Source organism: Oncorhynchus masou, chromosome 33, assembly GCF_036934945.1.
Source record: "Oncorhynchus masou masou isolate Uvic2021 chromosome 33, UVic_Omas_1.1, whole genome shotgun sequence".
NCBI lineage: Eukaryota > Metazoa > Chordata > Actinopteri > Salmoniformes > Salmonidae > Oncorhynchus > Oncorhynchus masou.
Genome location: NC_088244.1, coordinates 17,521,738 through 17,538,682, shown reverse-complemented (window position 1 = coordinate 17,538,682; position 16,945 = coordinate 17,521,738). Strand labels below are relative to the sequence as shown.

The following is a 16,945-nucleotide window of genomic DNA, read 5'->3' as shown; positions in this document are numbered from 1 at the left end:
CCCAGGCACAGAAACATTGGAGAAAACAACCGCTTTAAGAGGAATATTTTGCAAGCAGGGTTGATACAGTGTGGTAAGACATTTTCAATTAACGTTGAAAAAAAGGTTACTGTAGGTTTTACAGAAAGATGATAGTCAATCTTGCAAAATACAAGGTACATTTAAGCACATAAAATTTTAATTGTACCGAGTTCAAGCAGCACTTGATCTTGAACTGTGAGTTACACCACTAGGACAATAATCCACAATTTGTTCAAAAAGAGTTCTGCCTTTCAGAATGCCTAATATAATTCTGGTGGAATGTCTTATGGAGGAAATCTAACATGGCGAACAAAGGGGCCCCTTAATCAAACCGTTAAAATTGTGATCATGATTAGAGCAAAACACCCAGATGCCAGTGTCACAATACAGCCTGCCTCCTTTCTGTATGAGCAGACAGCAGAATTGCACTGTTAGTTAAATACAGGATTGTACTGCGTGTCAGAACTTCAAAAGCAAGCAATAGTGGAGTGGGGAAGAAAATGCAACACTTAGCATCACAGTGTTAGGTGAAAATTAACTGCCAGTTTAATAACCATAAGATAAAACCTTCAAATACCATGACGAATCACACTAAAAAAAAATGACCATAAAAAAAAGAATGAAAAATGTTTAACCAGCTAGGTAGGACAAAGAAATGGATGATTAGAATTCACAACCCCCCGGCCCCCAATACAAACAGTCATACACACAGGCGCACAGACATATGATCTAGCACGCGCGCACACAAACATGGACTCGCTACTCAATACAACCACATTATTTTCACAAACAAAATGACAACCTGCTAACAACTAAACATTACCCTGTCGCCTCAGTGACCTGAGAGGGGTAAACTAGTTGGTCAGGAACAATTCAGGCTGCTTGTCATACAGAAGGGGGAGGGGCTGATGGAGTGGAGGGGGATGTTTATAAGCTGTTTGTGTTTAAGAGTGTAGGTGGATTAACAGTGCAATTCCATTAGTTTTCTCCTTCTCCGGTCTCTCCCTCGTCTCCCTGGTTTTCCGATGTCCACAGCTGCAAAGAGTTAAAGATTTGTTACATTATATTCCCCAAATTGCATTTGGAACTTTCCACGTTAGAATTAACGAGAAAAAAACACATTGCCATAGCAATTTACAAACAGACGCATACAACTGGAACCATCAATGAAATTACTATAGAATAAATGACAACACAAGAGGAAGATGTATGAAACCATTTACTATTTATACAAAAAAAATGTGATTACATAAACAGAACTTACAGTCAGGTTGTCCCTTAATAGTTGCATGATCAAGGTGCTGTCTTTGTAGGAATCCTCGTTTAAGGTGTCAAGTTCAGCGATGGCTTCATCAAATGCCTGTAAAGAGTAAATTACACTAAGAATAGAATGCAAAACTGCCACCAGCTATTCCAGTACACAGCTATTCCTCAATTATACACATGTACACTGCCACTAATCATTGTGGGTAAATAGTGGCATGCAGAAATAACTGTAGCAGAGGTGCCATTTTAAATCCAATTTATTTTTTTGCAAATAGAGCCACGGTCCCTTCATACAAATGCAGAAACTGTCAAGACAAGACATGCTACAATGGCTCTGCATGCTTTGAGTGAAGCTCTGTGCTATTGATTGTCTTGGGGGTAAAACATGAGGCTGCATAACTTGGCACTTGAAGTCACTCTCACCGTTTTGGCCAGGGTGCAGGCCTTCTCTGGATTGTTGAGGATTTCATAGAAGAACACAGAGAAGTTGAGGGCCAGGCCGAGCCTGATGGGGTGTGTGGGCTGCATCTCCTTCTTGCTTATGTCGAAAGCATCCTGGTATGCCTGCTGGGAGTTATCCACTGTGGCTTTAAAAAGGAACAAGGAAGAAGATGAGTTTGAGCAATGCCATGATTCCAACATGCACTTACTGTGCGGCAGCGCATTTCATCACATAGAGTATTTTAACATATTCCTCTATGCACACATCTGATCCATTAGGAGTTTCACGAGTCATGACGATGTGATTTGGTGCATTGTCCCATTTTAAGTAACTCTATATGAACTCTTGCTTACTTACTCTTCTTTGCGTCTCCAGCTGCTACCTCAGACAGGTATCTATAATAGTCGCCTTTCATTTTCAGGTAGAAAACCTTGCTCTCAGCTGCAGTCGCATTGGCAATTAGGTACTTATCAAGAAGTCCCTGAAAGAAATTTGTTGTTGTTGAACTCAGCATATCTGCCTAGTGAGAAATGTAAAAAGTCCCCTTTCACAGGGTAGACCACAAGTTATTCTTACCAGCACGTCATTGCAGATGTCCTGCAGCTCGGTCTCAATCTTCTCCCGGTACTCCTTGGCCATGGCCTGCTTCTTCTCGTTGCCCTCTGTCTTCTGCTCGATGCTGGAGATGACGCGCCAGGATGAGCGGCGTGCCCCCACCACGTTCTTATAGGCCACTGACAGCAGGTTGCGCTCCTCGTTGGAGAGTTCCCCGCCCTGCTCCGTCACAGACTTCATGGCCCCGGCCATGTCGTCATAGCGCTCTGCCTGCTCAGCGAGCTTAGCCTTTTGTACTAGGTCGTTCTTGTCCATTTTTCAGTCTGTGTGAGAGAGAAACATAGTAAGGTGGGACTTTTTATTTTTGTCTTATGTCTGTGCAGATGAGGGAAAGGACTATTGAGATCAAATATACCTATGTCATTAAATATACCTACGTCATATAACTGGTAAATTACAGCATTTATTCAAACTGCTGAGAGGAGACACCTGCAAGAGGGGTAGTAGGTTCCTTCTTGGTTAGTTTCGGAAAGTCTTGTAAATTCATGGCTAGGGGAGAATTATATCGCCTACTTTCATACTACGTTGTGGGCCAGGATTATGCAATTTACTATGAATTGAAATACGAATGCAATTGAATGTAGCTCGTCCTACTAGCTAAAACAGGAAGCTAGCCTAACGGTTAGAAGCGTTTTGCCAGTAGACCTTTCGGTTACTATGACTGCACCTATCCGGTGTGTTTTTTTTAAATATATATATATAAATATATATTTTACACTCGGCCTTCATTTTTTACTGGTGCATGGCCGCTGTTGTACGAGTCCGGATACCATACAACTTCGTCATGGTGGTGTGTTCCTGAAAATGGTCTCGCAAGTAACTTGTCTAGTACTGTGGCAGCAATGCGTGGGGCCGTTGGGCTACCTAGTTACATGTCGTCGAGTTAGATAGCTAGCTAGTTACTCCAGCTAGCCAATTCTGACAGAACAACCAATCGACCCTAAGATATATCTTCACCCGCTCCAAATCACTAAATATGATTGTCTCAATTGTTAGATATTGGTTTGCTATCTGACGTTTTAGTTATTACATAAATAAAACGGTATCTGGATGGCGGAGATTTGCCTAGCTAGCTTTAGCTAACTAACGACGTTGCGGTAAAACGCTTGATGTAGCTAACTAGCTGGCTAACAAACGCTACGGCATTTTTCAAACGGCCTAACTTTGGTTACCATTATTGTTAAACAAAACCTTTATTTAAACGCAGCAGGCTAACAAATAATTGTTTTCTTATAGATGTAGCGTTGCCAACAATCTACACAATTATCCCGCTAACGTTGCAGGTCAGATTGTGACATTATTACCTAGCCGCAAAGGCCTGTGCTCAGCCTGCTAGCGGTTAGCCGAGAGATCAGCTAGTAGCAGCTAAGCACGTCAGAAGAGTGGAGGATATGTCAAATAATGGCTAGCGGGAAAGGAGCAAGCAAACTTTCGCTAGCTGAAAAATACGATGTTTGAGGGTTATCGACTTCTCATATGACCATTTAAATTAGGACAAGTCAATTGTTATTTTGTACTACGATGCAACGTTATCCAGCTTCTAACGAGTATCTTACAGTTAGCTAACGATTTTCAGTTGCGTACATGGCCTAGGTCAGCAAGCTTGCAAGAACAAAGTGTCATGATTGCCAGTTAGCAAGTCCTTGTTCGGCCCACTTCAGACGAACGCTGTCTGATTTAGCGAGCTAGCATGATGGCTAACGAATATAATTACACCGAAACGAATATACTGTGTAATATTGAACACAATAAATAAAGACCTAACACATAAATGCACTTTCATCGGGTCCCCGTTTATACAAACTCACAATATTTACGGCTCTAATTCCTGTTTTTTTTCTCTGAGAGATGCAGCCTCCGTCCTCCGTCTCGCTCCTAGAATCGTTCAGGGCAGTACCACTTCCGCTATATTGACGCTTCTGTTTCCTCTAGCTAGCTCACGACATATCAAACCGAGACTTCAACCTTTGACAGACATTACATTTATTGGTTTTAATCATGTTTATAAAGCTACCTACTATGTTTTATTATCAAATCACTCAATGGGAAAGACTCAAACTCTTATTTAAACCGGGATAGTGCAATGTGTAGCAAGAGGAACAGCTGTACACATCTCTTCAACGTTGCACTGAATTCAATGCACGTTGGACCCATTCTATGGATGCACTTGCCACTGGACATTGGAAGCAGTTATACTTCCCTATGACTAATAGTTGAAGGACAAATCTCATCACAGCTTTGAAAAATTGTTGAAAAATAAATTAGATATGAAAAATTGTAGAAAAATAAATGCACTAGCAATTGGCCAGTGTTTTAAGATATACCACGGCCAGGTGTGTTTTTGCACTATAGATGGCCTTGCACACTCCTACATACTGTACTCTACTCATTGTAGTGTTTGTGCAATTGACATTCAGAGCATTTTACAGTGGAGCATGTTGAGCCTGTATGAGTCAATATAACTCAAAGCTAAATAGACATGCTTTGGAATGTGGATGAGCAAAGTGGTAAACAGTGTTCAGTATCTTACAATGACTTAATTTCAAATAATAAAGTTGACTCATACACGTACATTGCATAAGTGCAGTGCTGTTCTACAGTCATTTTGCTTGCTTTGGTTTTGTGCATGCCCCAAGTTATTGCATGGTCAGGGGTCCAATGTAGAACAGTTTAGCACTTGGTGAAGAATGCATGACAGCCTGAATAAATTCATCCTGTCCCCAAGGGCCCTCACAGTGTCATACAGGAGAACCATTGAGAGCATACTGTTGGGCTGCATCACAGCCTGGTACGGCAACTCCACCACCACTGACCACAAGGAACTACAGAGGGTGGTACACTCAGCCAATCACACCATTGGGTGCATACGGACTGCCCTCTAGGACACCAACAACACCACGTGTCGCAGGAAGGCAAAGAAGATCATCAGAGACCCCGCAGACTGTTCTCCCCGCTTCCATCGCTCAGGCGCAGGCAGTATAGGAGCATCATGGCAAAAACTGAAAGACGATCCAATATCTTATACCCTGAGACCGTGAGGCTGCTGAATAGCCCCCACCGGCTCCCCCTGTCACCATTCCCACCCCTTGCTGCCCCCCCTATGAAAATCCCCCACCTCAACAGGCCCTGCCCCCACCTAACGGACATTTATTGTGCTGAATAGCCACCACGAGTCAGCTACTTGCTCCTCCTCCCCCCCAGACTTGACCTGCACTGTTGGAGCTCAAAACTTTATAGTTTCACTGTACCCTGCAACCCTGTGCATGTGACTAGTGTCCAAATTCCATTCATATACACAACCTATAATAAGTATTACCCCCCCCCCCCCCCCGGGTTTTTTTTTCACATTTTGTGTCAAAGTGTGATTAAAATATATTTACTTGTAATGTTTCTTTTAAACATTCTTCAAGCTGTCAAGGTGTTGGGGTTCATGACTAGACAGAAATGTTCAAGTCTTGCCATATAATTTTCAAACAGATTTAATACAAAACTGTAACTTGGTCACTCAGGAACATTCACTGTCTTCTCGGTAAGCAACTCCAGTGTAGATTTGACATTCTGTTGTGGGTTATTGTTTTGCTAGTCCTTAGCTCCATCCCATTTCTTTTTATCCTGAAAAACTCCCCAGTCTTTGCCGATGTCAAGCACACCCATACCATGATGCAGCCACCACCATTCTTGAAAATAAGGAGGCAGTTAATGAGTATAATGGATTTTCCCCAAGCATAAGGCTTTGCATTAAGGCCAAAAAGCGAATGACTTTTCCGTGTTTTCCCCCCTCAGTATTACTTCAGTGCTTTGTTGCATACGGGATGCATGTTTTGGATTATTTGTATTCTGTATATGTGTATTCTTCTTTTCATTCTGTTATTTAGGTCATTACTATGGAGTCACTATAATGTTGATCCATCCTCAGTTTTCTCCTATCACAGCCATTGAACACTGTAGCTGTTAAAATCACCAATGGCCTCATTGTGATATCCCTGAGCAGTTTCCTTCCTGTCCTTCAGTTCAGAAGGATGACTATCTTCAATTTGTCTGGGTGGTTTAATACATCATCCACAGCATAATTATTAACTTGACCATGCTTAGATATTCAATGTCTGATTTGTTTTTGCTACCCATCTACCAATTACTGCCCTTATTCATGAGGCTTTTGAAAAGCTCCCTGGTCTGTGCTTGAAATTCAATACTTGACTTCGGGACCTTACAGATGTGTGTATATAGGGGACAAAGGAAGGGGTAGTCATTACACAATCATGTCAACCCCTATTATCTGACAGTTATTCCATGTAATTTATGTGATTTGTTAATCCAAATTTAACTCCTGAACAACTATATTTTAGTTATTAAATTTAGTAAAATTTTAGAATTTAATTTTAACATTGAGTATTTTTTGTATATCAAAATATATATTTCAATCCAACTAACGCAACAAAATGTGTAAAAATCCAAGGGGGTGAATACTTAGAACCATCAGGTTATAATGTAATTAATCACCCTCCCCTTCCTTACCACAAAAACAATCTGGTCATTGGAAATGCATTTTATTGATTACACATGTGTATGTTATGTATTTGCACATAAAATGTGTACAGAATGTTTGTGCAATAATAGGCCAGTTTTCCTAACACCTGTCCTATTTTGATTCAGTGCTGTCAATCATGAAGCCTGACCTCAAAAGACCTGAAAAAAAAACTTGAAATTGTTGACCCCAGTAAAAAAGAAAAAGATATACAGTTGAAGTCGGAAATTTACATACACTTAGGTTGGCGTCATTTAAAACTAGTTTATCAACCACTCCACAAACTTCTTGTTAACAAACTACAGTTTTGGCAAGTCAGTTAGGACATCTACAGTGGTGCAAAAAAGTATTTAGTCAGCCACCAATTGTGCAAGTTCTCCCACTTAAAAAGATGAGAGAGGCCTGTAATTTTCATCATAGGTACACTTCAAATATGACAGACAAAATGAGAGAGAAAAATCCAGAAAATCACATTGTAGGATTTTTAAATTAATTTATTTACAAATTATGGTGGAAAATAAGTATTTGGTCACCTACAAACAAGCAAGATTTCTGGCTCTCACAGACCTGTAACTTATTCTTTAAGAGGCTCCTCTGTCCTCCACTCGTTACCTGTATTAATGGCACCTGTTTGAACTTGTTATCAGTATAAAAGATACCTGTCCACAACCTCAAACAGTCACACTCCAAACTCCACTATGGCCAAGACCAAAGAGCTGTCAAAGGACACCAGAAACAAAATTGTAGACCTGAACCAGGCTGGGAAGACTGAATCTGCAATAGGTAAGCAGCTTGGTTTGAATAAATCAACGGTGGGAGCAATTATTAGGAAATGGAAGACATACAAGACCACTGATAATCTCCCTCGATCTGGGGCTCCAGCAAGATCTCACCCCGTGGGGTCAAAATGATCACAAGAACGGTGAGCAAAAAACCCAGAACCACAAAAGGGGGGACCTAGTGAATGACCTGCAGAGAGCTGGGACCAAAGTAACAAAGTCTAACATCAGTAACACACTACGCCGCTAGGGACTCAAATCCTGCAGAGCCAGACGTGTCCCCCTGCTTAAGCCAGTACATGTCCAGGCCCGTCTGAAGTTTGCTAGAGAGCATTTGGATAATCCAGAAGAAGATTGGGAAAATGTCATATGGTCAGATGAAACCAAAATATAACTTTTTGGTACAAACTCAACTCGTCGTGTTTGAAGAACAAAGAACGCTGAGTTGCATCCAAAGAACACCATACCTACTGTGAAGCATGGGGGTGGAAACATCATGCTTTGGGGCTGTTTTTCTGTAAAGGGACCAGGATGACTGCTCTGTGTAAAGGAAAGAATGAATGGGGCCATGTATCGTGAGATTTTGAGTGAAAACCTCCTTCCATCAGCAAGGGCATTGAAGATGAAACGTGGCTGGGTCTTTGAGCATGACAATGATCCCAAACACACCGCCCGGGCAACGGAGTGGTTTCGTAAGAAGCATTTCAAGGTCCTGGAGTGGCCTTGCCAGTCTCCAGATCTCAACCCCATAGAAAATCTTTGGAGGGAGTTGAAGGTCCGTGTTGCCCAGCAACAGCCCCAAAACATCACTGCTCTAGAGGAGATCTGCATGGAGGAATGGGCCAAAATACCAGCAACAGTGTGTGAAAACTTTGTGAAGACTTACAGAAAATGTTTGACCTGTCATTGCCAACAAAGGGTATATAACAAAGTATTGAGATAAACGTTTGTTATTGACCAAATTCTTATTTTCCACCATAATTTGCAAATAAATTTATTAAAAATCCTACAATGTGATTTTCTGGATTTCTCTAATTTTGTCTGTCATAGTTGTAGTGTACCTATGATGAAAATTACAGACCTCTCTCATCTTTTTAAGTGGGATAACTTGTACAATTGGTGCCCCACTGTACTTTGTGCATGACACAAGTCATTTTTCCAACAATTGTTTACAGATTATTTCACTTATAATTCACTGTATCACAATTCCAGTGGGTCATGAAGTTGAGATGTCTTATTTTGGTGGTCTGTATGCTATCTATCTTCCAGCTCTTCAAAAAGTGAGCACCTGTGTCTCTTCATGTAATAGACCAATGGTACCTAGATTTCAGACCCCATGAGTAGCTGTAGAGAAAAAGAAAACATACCGTCATTGGCATCCATCACAAGTATCAACGGCATTAGATACAAAATGTATGACCTAGCTGCTCAACAAAGTAGGCAGCTTAGAGAACTATAATTGAGAGCCACACACTTTCAGTCCCATTCATTTCCTCTGATCGTGCTCAGGTTACGCTGTCCACCTCAGGCAGGTGCAGACATCTTTGGCCACCTGGCTCATAGTGGCTGAGGTGCGTGTGGAGCAATGTCATCAGGAAAAAGGGTTGCCGTTGAACATGCACAGTGCATAGCTAGTGGTTTTGTACAGGTGTGTGATATCCTAGTCTGATAAAGAGAAGAGTCTAATCTACACACAATGTAGACCAATCACCATCCTCAAACTCTAGAACCTTGTTGTAGATGGGAGGAGCCAAGCCAATGGCCTTGCCAGGGAAATAACGATTGTAGTAGAGGTCCACTCTCACTTCGACCCCTGCAGGGGGTCACAGTACCCTGTCAGTAAGGAGAACACGTAGTTCTCTCCTCCATGTCTGCAAGGAAAGCCGGAGGCAGATTGTGAATACCGCACACTCATAAGACCATTTCCTTCACAACTGTCCTTTTTCACCCCACCTTTATTTAACCCGGTAGGCCAGTTGAGAACAAGTTCTCAATTACAACTGCAACCTGGCCAAGAGAAAGCAAAGCAGTGCGACAAAAACAACACAGAGTTACCTGTTGGATAAACAAACATACAGTCAATAACACAATAGAAAATCTGTATACAGTGTGTGCAAATGAAGTAAGGTAATAAATAGGCCATAGTGGCGAAGTAATTACAATATAGCAAATAACACTGGAGTGATAGGTGTCCAGATGAGGATGTGCAAGTAGAAAAACTGGAAGAGATGGTCCAGATTGTCTAGTCCAGCTGATTTGTAGGGATCCCGATCTTGTAGCTCTATCAGAACATCAGATGTTTTTTTTAATTTATTTTTTTATTTAACCTTTATTTAACCAGGTAGGCTAGTTGAGAACAAGTTCTCATTTGCAACTGCGACCTGGTCAAGATAAAGCATAGCAGTGTGAACAGACAACACAGAGTTACACATGGAGTAAACAATTAACAAGTCAATAACACAGTAGAAAAAAAAGGGGAGTCTATATACATTGTGTGCAAAAGGCATGAGGAGGTAGGCGAATAATTACAATTTTGCAGATTAACACGAGTGATAAATGATCAGATGGTCATGTACAGGTAGAGATACTGGTGTGCAAAAGAGCAGAAAAGTAAATAAATAAAAACAGTATGGGGATGAGGTAGGTTAAAATGGGTGGGCTATTTACCAATAGACTATGTACAGCTGCAGCGATCGGTTAGTTGCTCAGATAGCACATGTTTGAAGTTGGTGAGGGAGATAAAAGTCTCCAACTTCAGGGATTATTGCAATTCGTTCCAGTCACAGGCAGCAGAGTACTGGAACGAAAGGCGGCCAAATGAGGTGTTGGATTTAGGGATGATCAGTGAGATACACCTGCTGGAGCGCGTGCTACGGATGGGTGTTGCCATCGTGAACTGAGATAAGGCGGAGCTTTACCTAGCATGGACTTGTAGATGACCTGGAGCCAGTGGGTCTGGCGACGAATATGTAGCGAGGGCCAGCCGACTAGAGCATACAAGTCGCAGTGGTGGGTGGTATAAGGTGCTTTAGTGACAAAACGGATGGCACTGTGATAAACTGCATCCAGTTTGCTGAGTAGAGTGTTGGAAGCAATTTTGTAGATGACATCGCCGAAGTCGAGGATCGGTAGGATAGTCAGTTTTACTAGGGTAAGTTTGGCGGCGTGAGTGAAGGAGGCTTTGTTGCGGAATAGAAAGCCGACTCTTGATTTGATTTTCGATTGGAGATGTTTGATATGTGTCTGGAAGGAGAGTTTACAGTCTAGCCAGACACCTAGGTACTTATAGATGTCCACATATTCAAGGTCGGAACCATCCAGGGTGGTGATGTTCGTCGGGCATGCGGGTGCAGGCAGCGATCGGTTGAAAAGCATGCATTTGGTTTTACTAGCGTTTAAGAGCAGTTGGAGGCCACGGAAGGAGTGTTGTATGGCATTGAAGCTCGTTTGGAGGTTAGATAGCACAGTGTCCAAGGACGGGCCGGAAGTATATAGAATGGTGTCGTCTGCGTAGAGGTGGATCAGGGAATCGCCCGCAGCAAGAGCAACATCATTGATATATACAGAGAAAAGAGTCTGCCCGAGAATTGAACCCTGTGGCACCCCCATAGAGACTGCCAGAGGACCGGACAGCATGCCCTCCGATTTGACACACTGAACTCTGTCTGCAAAGTAATTGGTGAACCAGGCAAGGCAGTCATCCGAAAAACCGAGGCTACTGAGTCTGCCGATAAGAATATGGTGATTGACAGAGTCGAAAGCCTTGGCAAGGTCGATGAAGACGGCTGCACAGTACTGTCTTTTGTCGATGGCGGTTATGATATCGTTTAGTACCTTGAGTGTGGCTGAGGTGCACCCGTGACCGGCTCGGAAAACAGATTGCACAGCAGAGCAGGTACGGTGGGATTTGAGATGGTCAGTGACCTGTTTGTTGACTTGGCTTTCGAAGACCTTAGATAGGCAGGGCAGGATGGATATAGGTCTGTAACAGTTTGGGTCCAGGGTGTCTCCACTTTTGAAGAGGGGGATGACTGCGGCAGCTTTCCAATCCTTGGGGATCTCAGACGATATGAAAGAGAGGTTGAACAGGCTGGTAATAGGGGTTGCGACAATGGCGGCGGATAGTTTCAGAAATAGAGGGTCCAGATTGTCAAGCCCAGCTGTTTTGTACGGGTCCAGGTTTTGCAGCTCTTTCAGAACATCTGCTATCTGGATTTGGGTAAAGGAGAACCTGGAAGGGCTTGGGCGAGGAGCTGCGGTTGGGGCGGAGCTGTTGGCAGAGGTTGGAGTAGCCAGGCGGAAGGCATGGCCAGCCGTTGAGAAATGCTTGTTGAAGTTTTTGATAATCATGGATTTATCGGTGGTGACCGTGTTACCTAGCCTTAGTGCAGTGGGCAGCTGGGAGGAGGTGCTCTTGTTCTCCATGGACTTCACAGTATCCCAGAACTTTTTGGAGTTGGAGCTACAGGATGCAAACTTCTGCCTGAAGAAGCTGGCCTCCATTTTTTGAAAGGGCATTCTTATTTAAGATGGTTAGCTTCTGGAGGTTCTTGAGTGTGTTCTAAAAATTAAAAATAATAGCGATTCCGTATCACATTGGGTGAGGCAGGTTACCGGAAGGTATAAACAAATTAAAAATTGAAAAGAGAGGATTTGGTTTGGTTGAAGGAGAAGCGGTGGCTTGGGCCAGTTGCTGCAGGGGGTGCAGAGCTGTTGGCCGGGGTTGGGGTAGCCAGGTGGAAAGCATGGCCAGCCGTAGAGAAATGCTTATTGAAATTATTAATTATTGTGGATTTATCGGTGGTGACAGTGTTTCCTAGCCTCAGTGAAGTGGGCAGCTGGGAGGAGGTGCTCTTATTCTCCATTGACTTTACAGTATCCCAGAACTTTTTGGAATTAGTGCTGCAGGATGCAAATTTCTGTTTGAAAAAGCTAGCCTTTGCTTCCTTAACTGACTGTGTATATTGGTTCCTGGCTTCCCTGAAACGTTGCATATCGCTGGGACTATTTGATGCTAGTGCAGTGCACCACATGATGTTTTTGTGTTGGTCAAGGGCAGTCAAGTCTGGATTGAACCAAGGGCTATGTCTGTTCTTAGTTCTCCATTTTTTGAAAGGGCATTCTTATTTAAGATGGTGACAAATGCACTTTAAAGGACAACCAGGCATCCCCTACTGATGGGATGAGGTCAATATCGTTCCAGGATACCCGGGCCAGGTCGATTAGAAAGGCCTGCTCACAGAAGTGTTTTAGGGGACCCTTGACAGTGATGAGGGGTGGTCGCAGGCAATGAGGCATTGATTGCTGAGATCCTGGTTGAAAACAGCAGAGGTGTATTTAGAGGGCAAGTTGGTCAGGATCACATCTATTAGGGTGCTCATGTTTACAGATTGGGGTTGTACCTGTTAGGTTCATTGATCATTTGTGTGAGATTAACGTCATCTATATCCCAGTTTAGGTCACCTAACAGTACGAACGTTGCCGATAGATGGGGGGGGGGCAATCAATTCACATATAGGCCCCCTTTAGCAGTTCTATCTTGATGAAAAATGTAATTGGGGATGGAAATTTCAGCATTTTTGGTGGCCTTCCTAAGCCAGAATTCAGACACGGCTTGGACATCAGGGTTGGCAGAGTGTGCTAAAGAAGTGAATAAAGCAAACTTAGGGAGGTTTCTGAAGTTAACATGCATTAACCAAAGGGATTTTACGGTTACAGAAGTCAACAAATGAGAGTGTCTGGGGACACGTAGGGCCTGGGTTAACCTCTACATCACCAGAGGAACAGAGGAGGAGTAGGATGAGGGTAAGGCTAAAGGTTACAAGAACTGGTCGTCTAGGGCATTCAGAACAGAAAATAAAAAGGTGTAGATTTCTTGGCGTGGTAGGATTTATTCAGGGCATAGGGTATGGTAGGGTGAGAGTACAGTGGAGGTAAACGTAGGCAATGAGTGACAATGAGAGAGGTTGCATGTCTGGAGGCGCCAGTTAAGCTAGGTGCGGTCTCCGCATGTGTGGGAGCTGGGACAAAGGAGCTATCTGAGGCATGTTGAGCGGGACTAGGGGCTTCGCAGTAAAATAAAACAATGAGAGCTACCCTAAATAACAGTATACAAGGAATATTGACATTAGAGAGAGAGGCATAAAGCAATCAAAGGTGTTGATTGGGAGAGCTAAGACAACAACGGGCAAGACAACAACGGGTAAATGACGATGAATGGGCAGAGAGGGTCAGTTAGCTACACACAGACCCCGACAGATAAACAAAATGAAGTACCATGTTAATGAACAGTCCAGCAGGCATCAGCTGTGTAGCCGAGGGTGATCATAGGGTCCAATGAGCAGCAATAGATGAAACAGGGCGCCGTTCGGTAGTTGTTACTACACTAGGCGAGCGGGAGTTCAAAAGGCTAGCGGGCCGGGGCTAGCAGATAGGTCTTCACCAACAGAGGCCGGTTGAGAGCACATAGGCTGAATTACGTCAGCAGACCAGCAGTGATAGATCGGCGGGGCTCCTTGTCGACAAAGGGTCCAGGCCAATTGGCAAGAGAGGTATTGTAGTTGGTGTACATCGTTTGCGAGCTGAGACATGGGCCTAGCTCGAGGCTAACTGGTGCTTGCTTCTGGACAAGGGCTTTAGCCACAATAGCCACTCATTAGCAGCTAGCTAGCTGCGATGATCAGGTGTGATGGTCCAGATCTTGCGGCAGGAATCCGGTAATGTGGTGGAAAAAAGCAGCACGATATGCTCAGGGCTGATATCGCGCTGTGCAGACTGGCAGGTATTATCTGGGCTAAAGCAGCTGGTGTCTGAGCTTAAGGTTAAGACCGCCAGCAGTGGCTAACAATGACTAAATAGCTAGTAGCTAATTAGCTGGCTAACTTCTTGAGGTTCCAGTTATAAGGTCTAAAAAATATCAGATCCATACCATATTGGGTGAGGCGGGTTGCAGGAAGGTATATTTAATTCTAAAATGTAAAAAAAAAGAGATTTCAATATATTGAAATGCACACAGAAAACGCCCCCAAAAAAAACAGAATATTTACATGGGACAAAAACGTCTTACTGCTATGCCATTTTGGATACATCCTTCAGCTATTCACTTGTGCTTATAATCTATAAAGGCAGCAGAATTAGCGAAATGGGCCATAACAGGAAGGGATAGGTTAAAGCTACAAATGTCCCTAGATTCAAAGCAAGGAACTAAACCTGTGTAAACAGTCATATGTTTGTGGGCTATACTCGGCCTTGTCTCAGGATGGTAAATTGGTGGTTGAAGATATCCCTCTAGTGGTGTGGGGGCTGTGCTTTGGCAAAGTGGGTGGGGTTATATCCTTCCTGTTTGGCCCTGTCCGGGGGTATCATCGGATGGGGCCACAGTGTCTCCTGATCCCTCCTGTCTCAGCCTCCAGTATTTATGCTGCAGTAGTTTGTGTGTCGGGGGGCTAGGGTCAGTTTGTTATATCTGGAGTACTTCTCCTGTCTCATCCGGTGTCCTGTGTGAATTTAAGTATGCTCTCTCTAATTCTCTCTTTCTTTCGCTCTCTCAGAGGACCTGTGCCCTAGGACCATGCCTCAGGGCAACCTGGCATGATGACTCCTTGTTGTTCCCAGTCCACCTGGCCGTGCTGCTGCTCCAGTTTCAACTGTTCTGCCCGCGGCTATGGAACCCTGACCTGTTCACCGGACGTGGTACCTGTCCCAGACCTGCTGTTTTCAACTCTCTAGAGACAGCAGGAGCGGTAGAGATACTCCTAATGATCGGCTATGAAAAGCCAACTGACATTTATTCCTGAGGTGCTGACTTGCTGCACCCTCGACAACTACTGTGATTATTTTTATTTGACCAGGCTGGTCATTTATGAACATTTGAACATATTGACCATTATCTGTTATAATCTCCACCCGGCAGCCAGAAGAGGACTGTCCACCCTCATAGCCTGGTTCCTCTCTAGGTTTTGGCCTTTCTAGGGAGTTTTTCCTAGCCACCGTGCTTCTACACCTGCATTGCTTGCTGTTTGGGGTTTTAGGCTGTGTTTCTGTACAGCACCTTGCGATATCAGCTGATGTAAGAAGGGCTATATAAATACATTTGATTTGATTTTGATTTGATATGTACATTTTAGACCTTGCTTGGTGTGAACCTATTTTGTGTGAACCCATTGACTATGTAGCTGAGGTCAGGGGGTAGGGCTCCATTGTTCAACACACGAGCAGCTTCTTTTTTGGGGTATCTTGTGGAAGTAGTCCCTTGACGTGTCAACATCTCTGCAGAGTCGTCAGGGCCATCTACTGGGAAAACATGTTTAGCGTCAACATTCATGTTTTGTATTTCTCATTAGTAGATGTTAGAAAAACAGCTGATTGCTATATTTTGGAATGTATGCTTTAGTAACACAAGACAGTGGCTCTCACCTTTTCAGCAAGCACCTTGACTTCAGCCTATGTCTGCGAGACTTCTACAAGGTTTCAGAAGACCATGTATTCCATACTGACAGGCAGAAAACACCTGATATCAAAGTCAGATACTGTGGGACAAAACAACAGAGGCATGAGAGAATTGTGTAATCTCAACGTGTTTCTCAGGGAGCCATTTAAACATCCCCTCACATGAGTGATAATAACATAAAGGAGGTGATCTAACCTGGCATGATCAAGAGATGACAGCATGCCACTGAGTCCATGGGTAAAATGGTGGGTGAAACTCCAGATCTGATGCGTTCACCGTCTGGTGAAGCATCTGAGCAACACTGCACCTCCTGCAGTCAACACACCCAATGACGATATGGCCATCTTTCCCCTGGACAGACTGGCAAAAGACATGTTGTGTGCCTGTGGAAGTGGTGAAATCAAGGTCTTCCTAGCTAGTTAGCTAGCTAGCCAGGAAACGAATGCTGCCGGTGATAGATGACCTTGCGATATTCAAAACAAAATTACATTACAAATCCAATATTACCCAATAGAGAAAGGCTGTAATTACAATATACCTCAGATTACCATATTAGTGATGACGAGATTATTCAGAAGTGTTCTGCTGCTACAGCACACAACTGTCCCATGAACCGCAATGTTTGCACCCAGCGTGAGTATGTCCACCAGGTGGTGATCAAGGGGAGTTACCAAACAATCACAGTGACATAACTGTCCTTCAGCTTCATCTGTAACTGCACTGTTGCTGGTTGAGTCTATAATGACACGTCTGACACCCAAATCGATATTGAACTTCAGAATGTATAAACTATTTGGTTTGGTTCAGTTTTAGGCTTTTGCTAGTCGGTTTAAGCGTCAGCTGACCTT

The 16,945-nt window shown here is 43.4% G+C and overlaps 1 protein-coding gene and 1 pseudogene across 1 annotated transcript; both read right to left on the bottom strand.

Annotated features, from left to right (window-relative positions):
- Window positions 1–16: 16 nt before the first annotated feature.
- On the bottom strand, window positions 17–4,261 carry LOC135527924 (14-3-3 protein beta/alpha-2). Its single transcript, XM_064956587.1, has 6 exons — window positions 4,153–4,261; window positions 2,306–2,607; window positions 2,087–2,210; window positions 1,711–1,874; window positions 1,286–1,381; window positions 17–1,056 (listed from the first exon to the last, which is right to left on the bottom strand). The coding sequence occupies exons 2-6, from the start codon at window positions 2,597–2,599 to the stop codon at window positions 1,000–1,002; spliced, it is 735 nt and encodes a 244-aa protein (XP_064812659.1). The 5' UTR covers window positions 2,600–2,607; window positions 4,153–4,261; the 3' UTR covers window positions 17–999.
- Window positions 4,262–8,882: 4,621 nt separating this feature from the next.
- Window positions 8,883–16,471, bottom strand: LOC135527525 (cytochrome c1, heme protein, mitochondrial-like; annotated as a pseudogene).
- Between the last annotated feature and the right edge of the window lie 474 nt (window positions 16,472–16,945).

Bases quoted from the DNA above. Each gene is read 5' to 3' on its own strand.
- LOC135527924 (XM_064956587.1), bottom strand. From the start codon at position 2,599: ATGGACAAGAACGACCTAGTACAAAAGGCTAAGCTCGCTGAGCAGGCA. The intron at 2,211-2,305 runs GTAAGAATAACT...AATTTCTTTCAG, and splicing joins ACATCTGCAATGACGTGCTG to GGACTTCTTGATAAGTACCT. The intron at 1,057-1,285 runs GTAAGTTCTGTT...AACTCTTTGCAG, and splicing joins TATTAAGGGACAACCTGACT to CTGTGGACATCGGAAAACCA.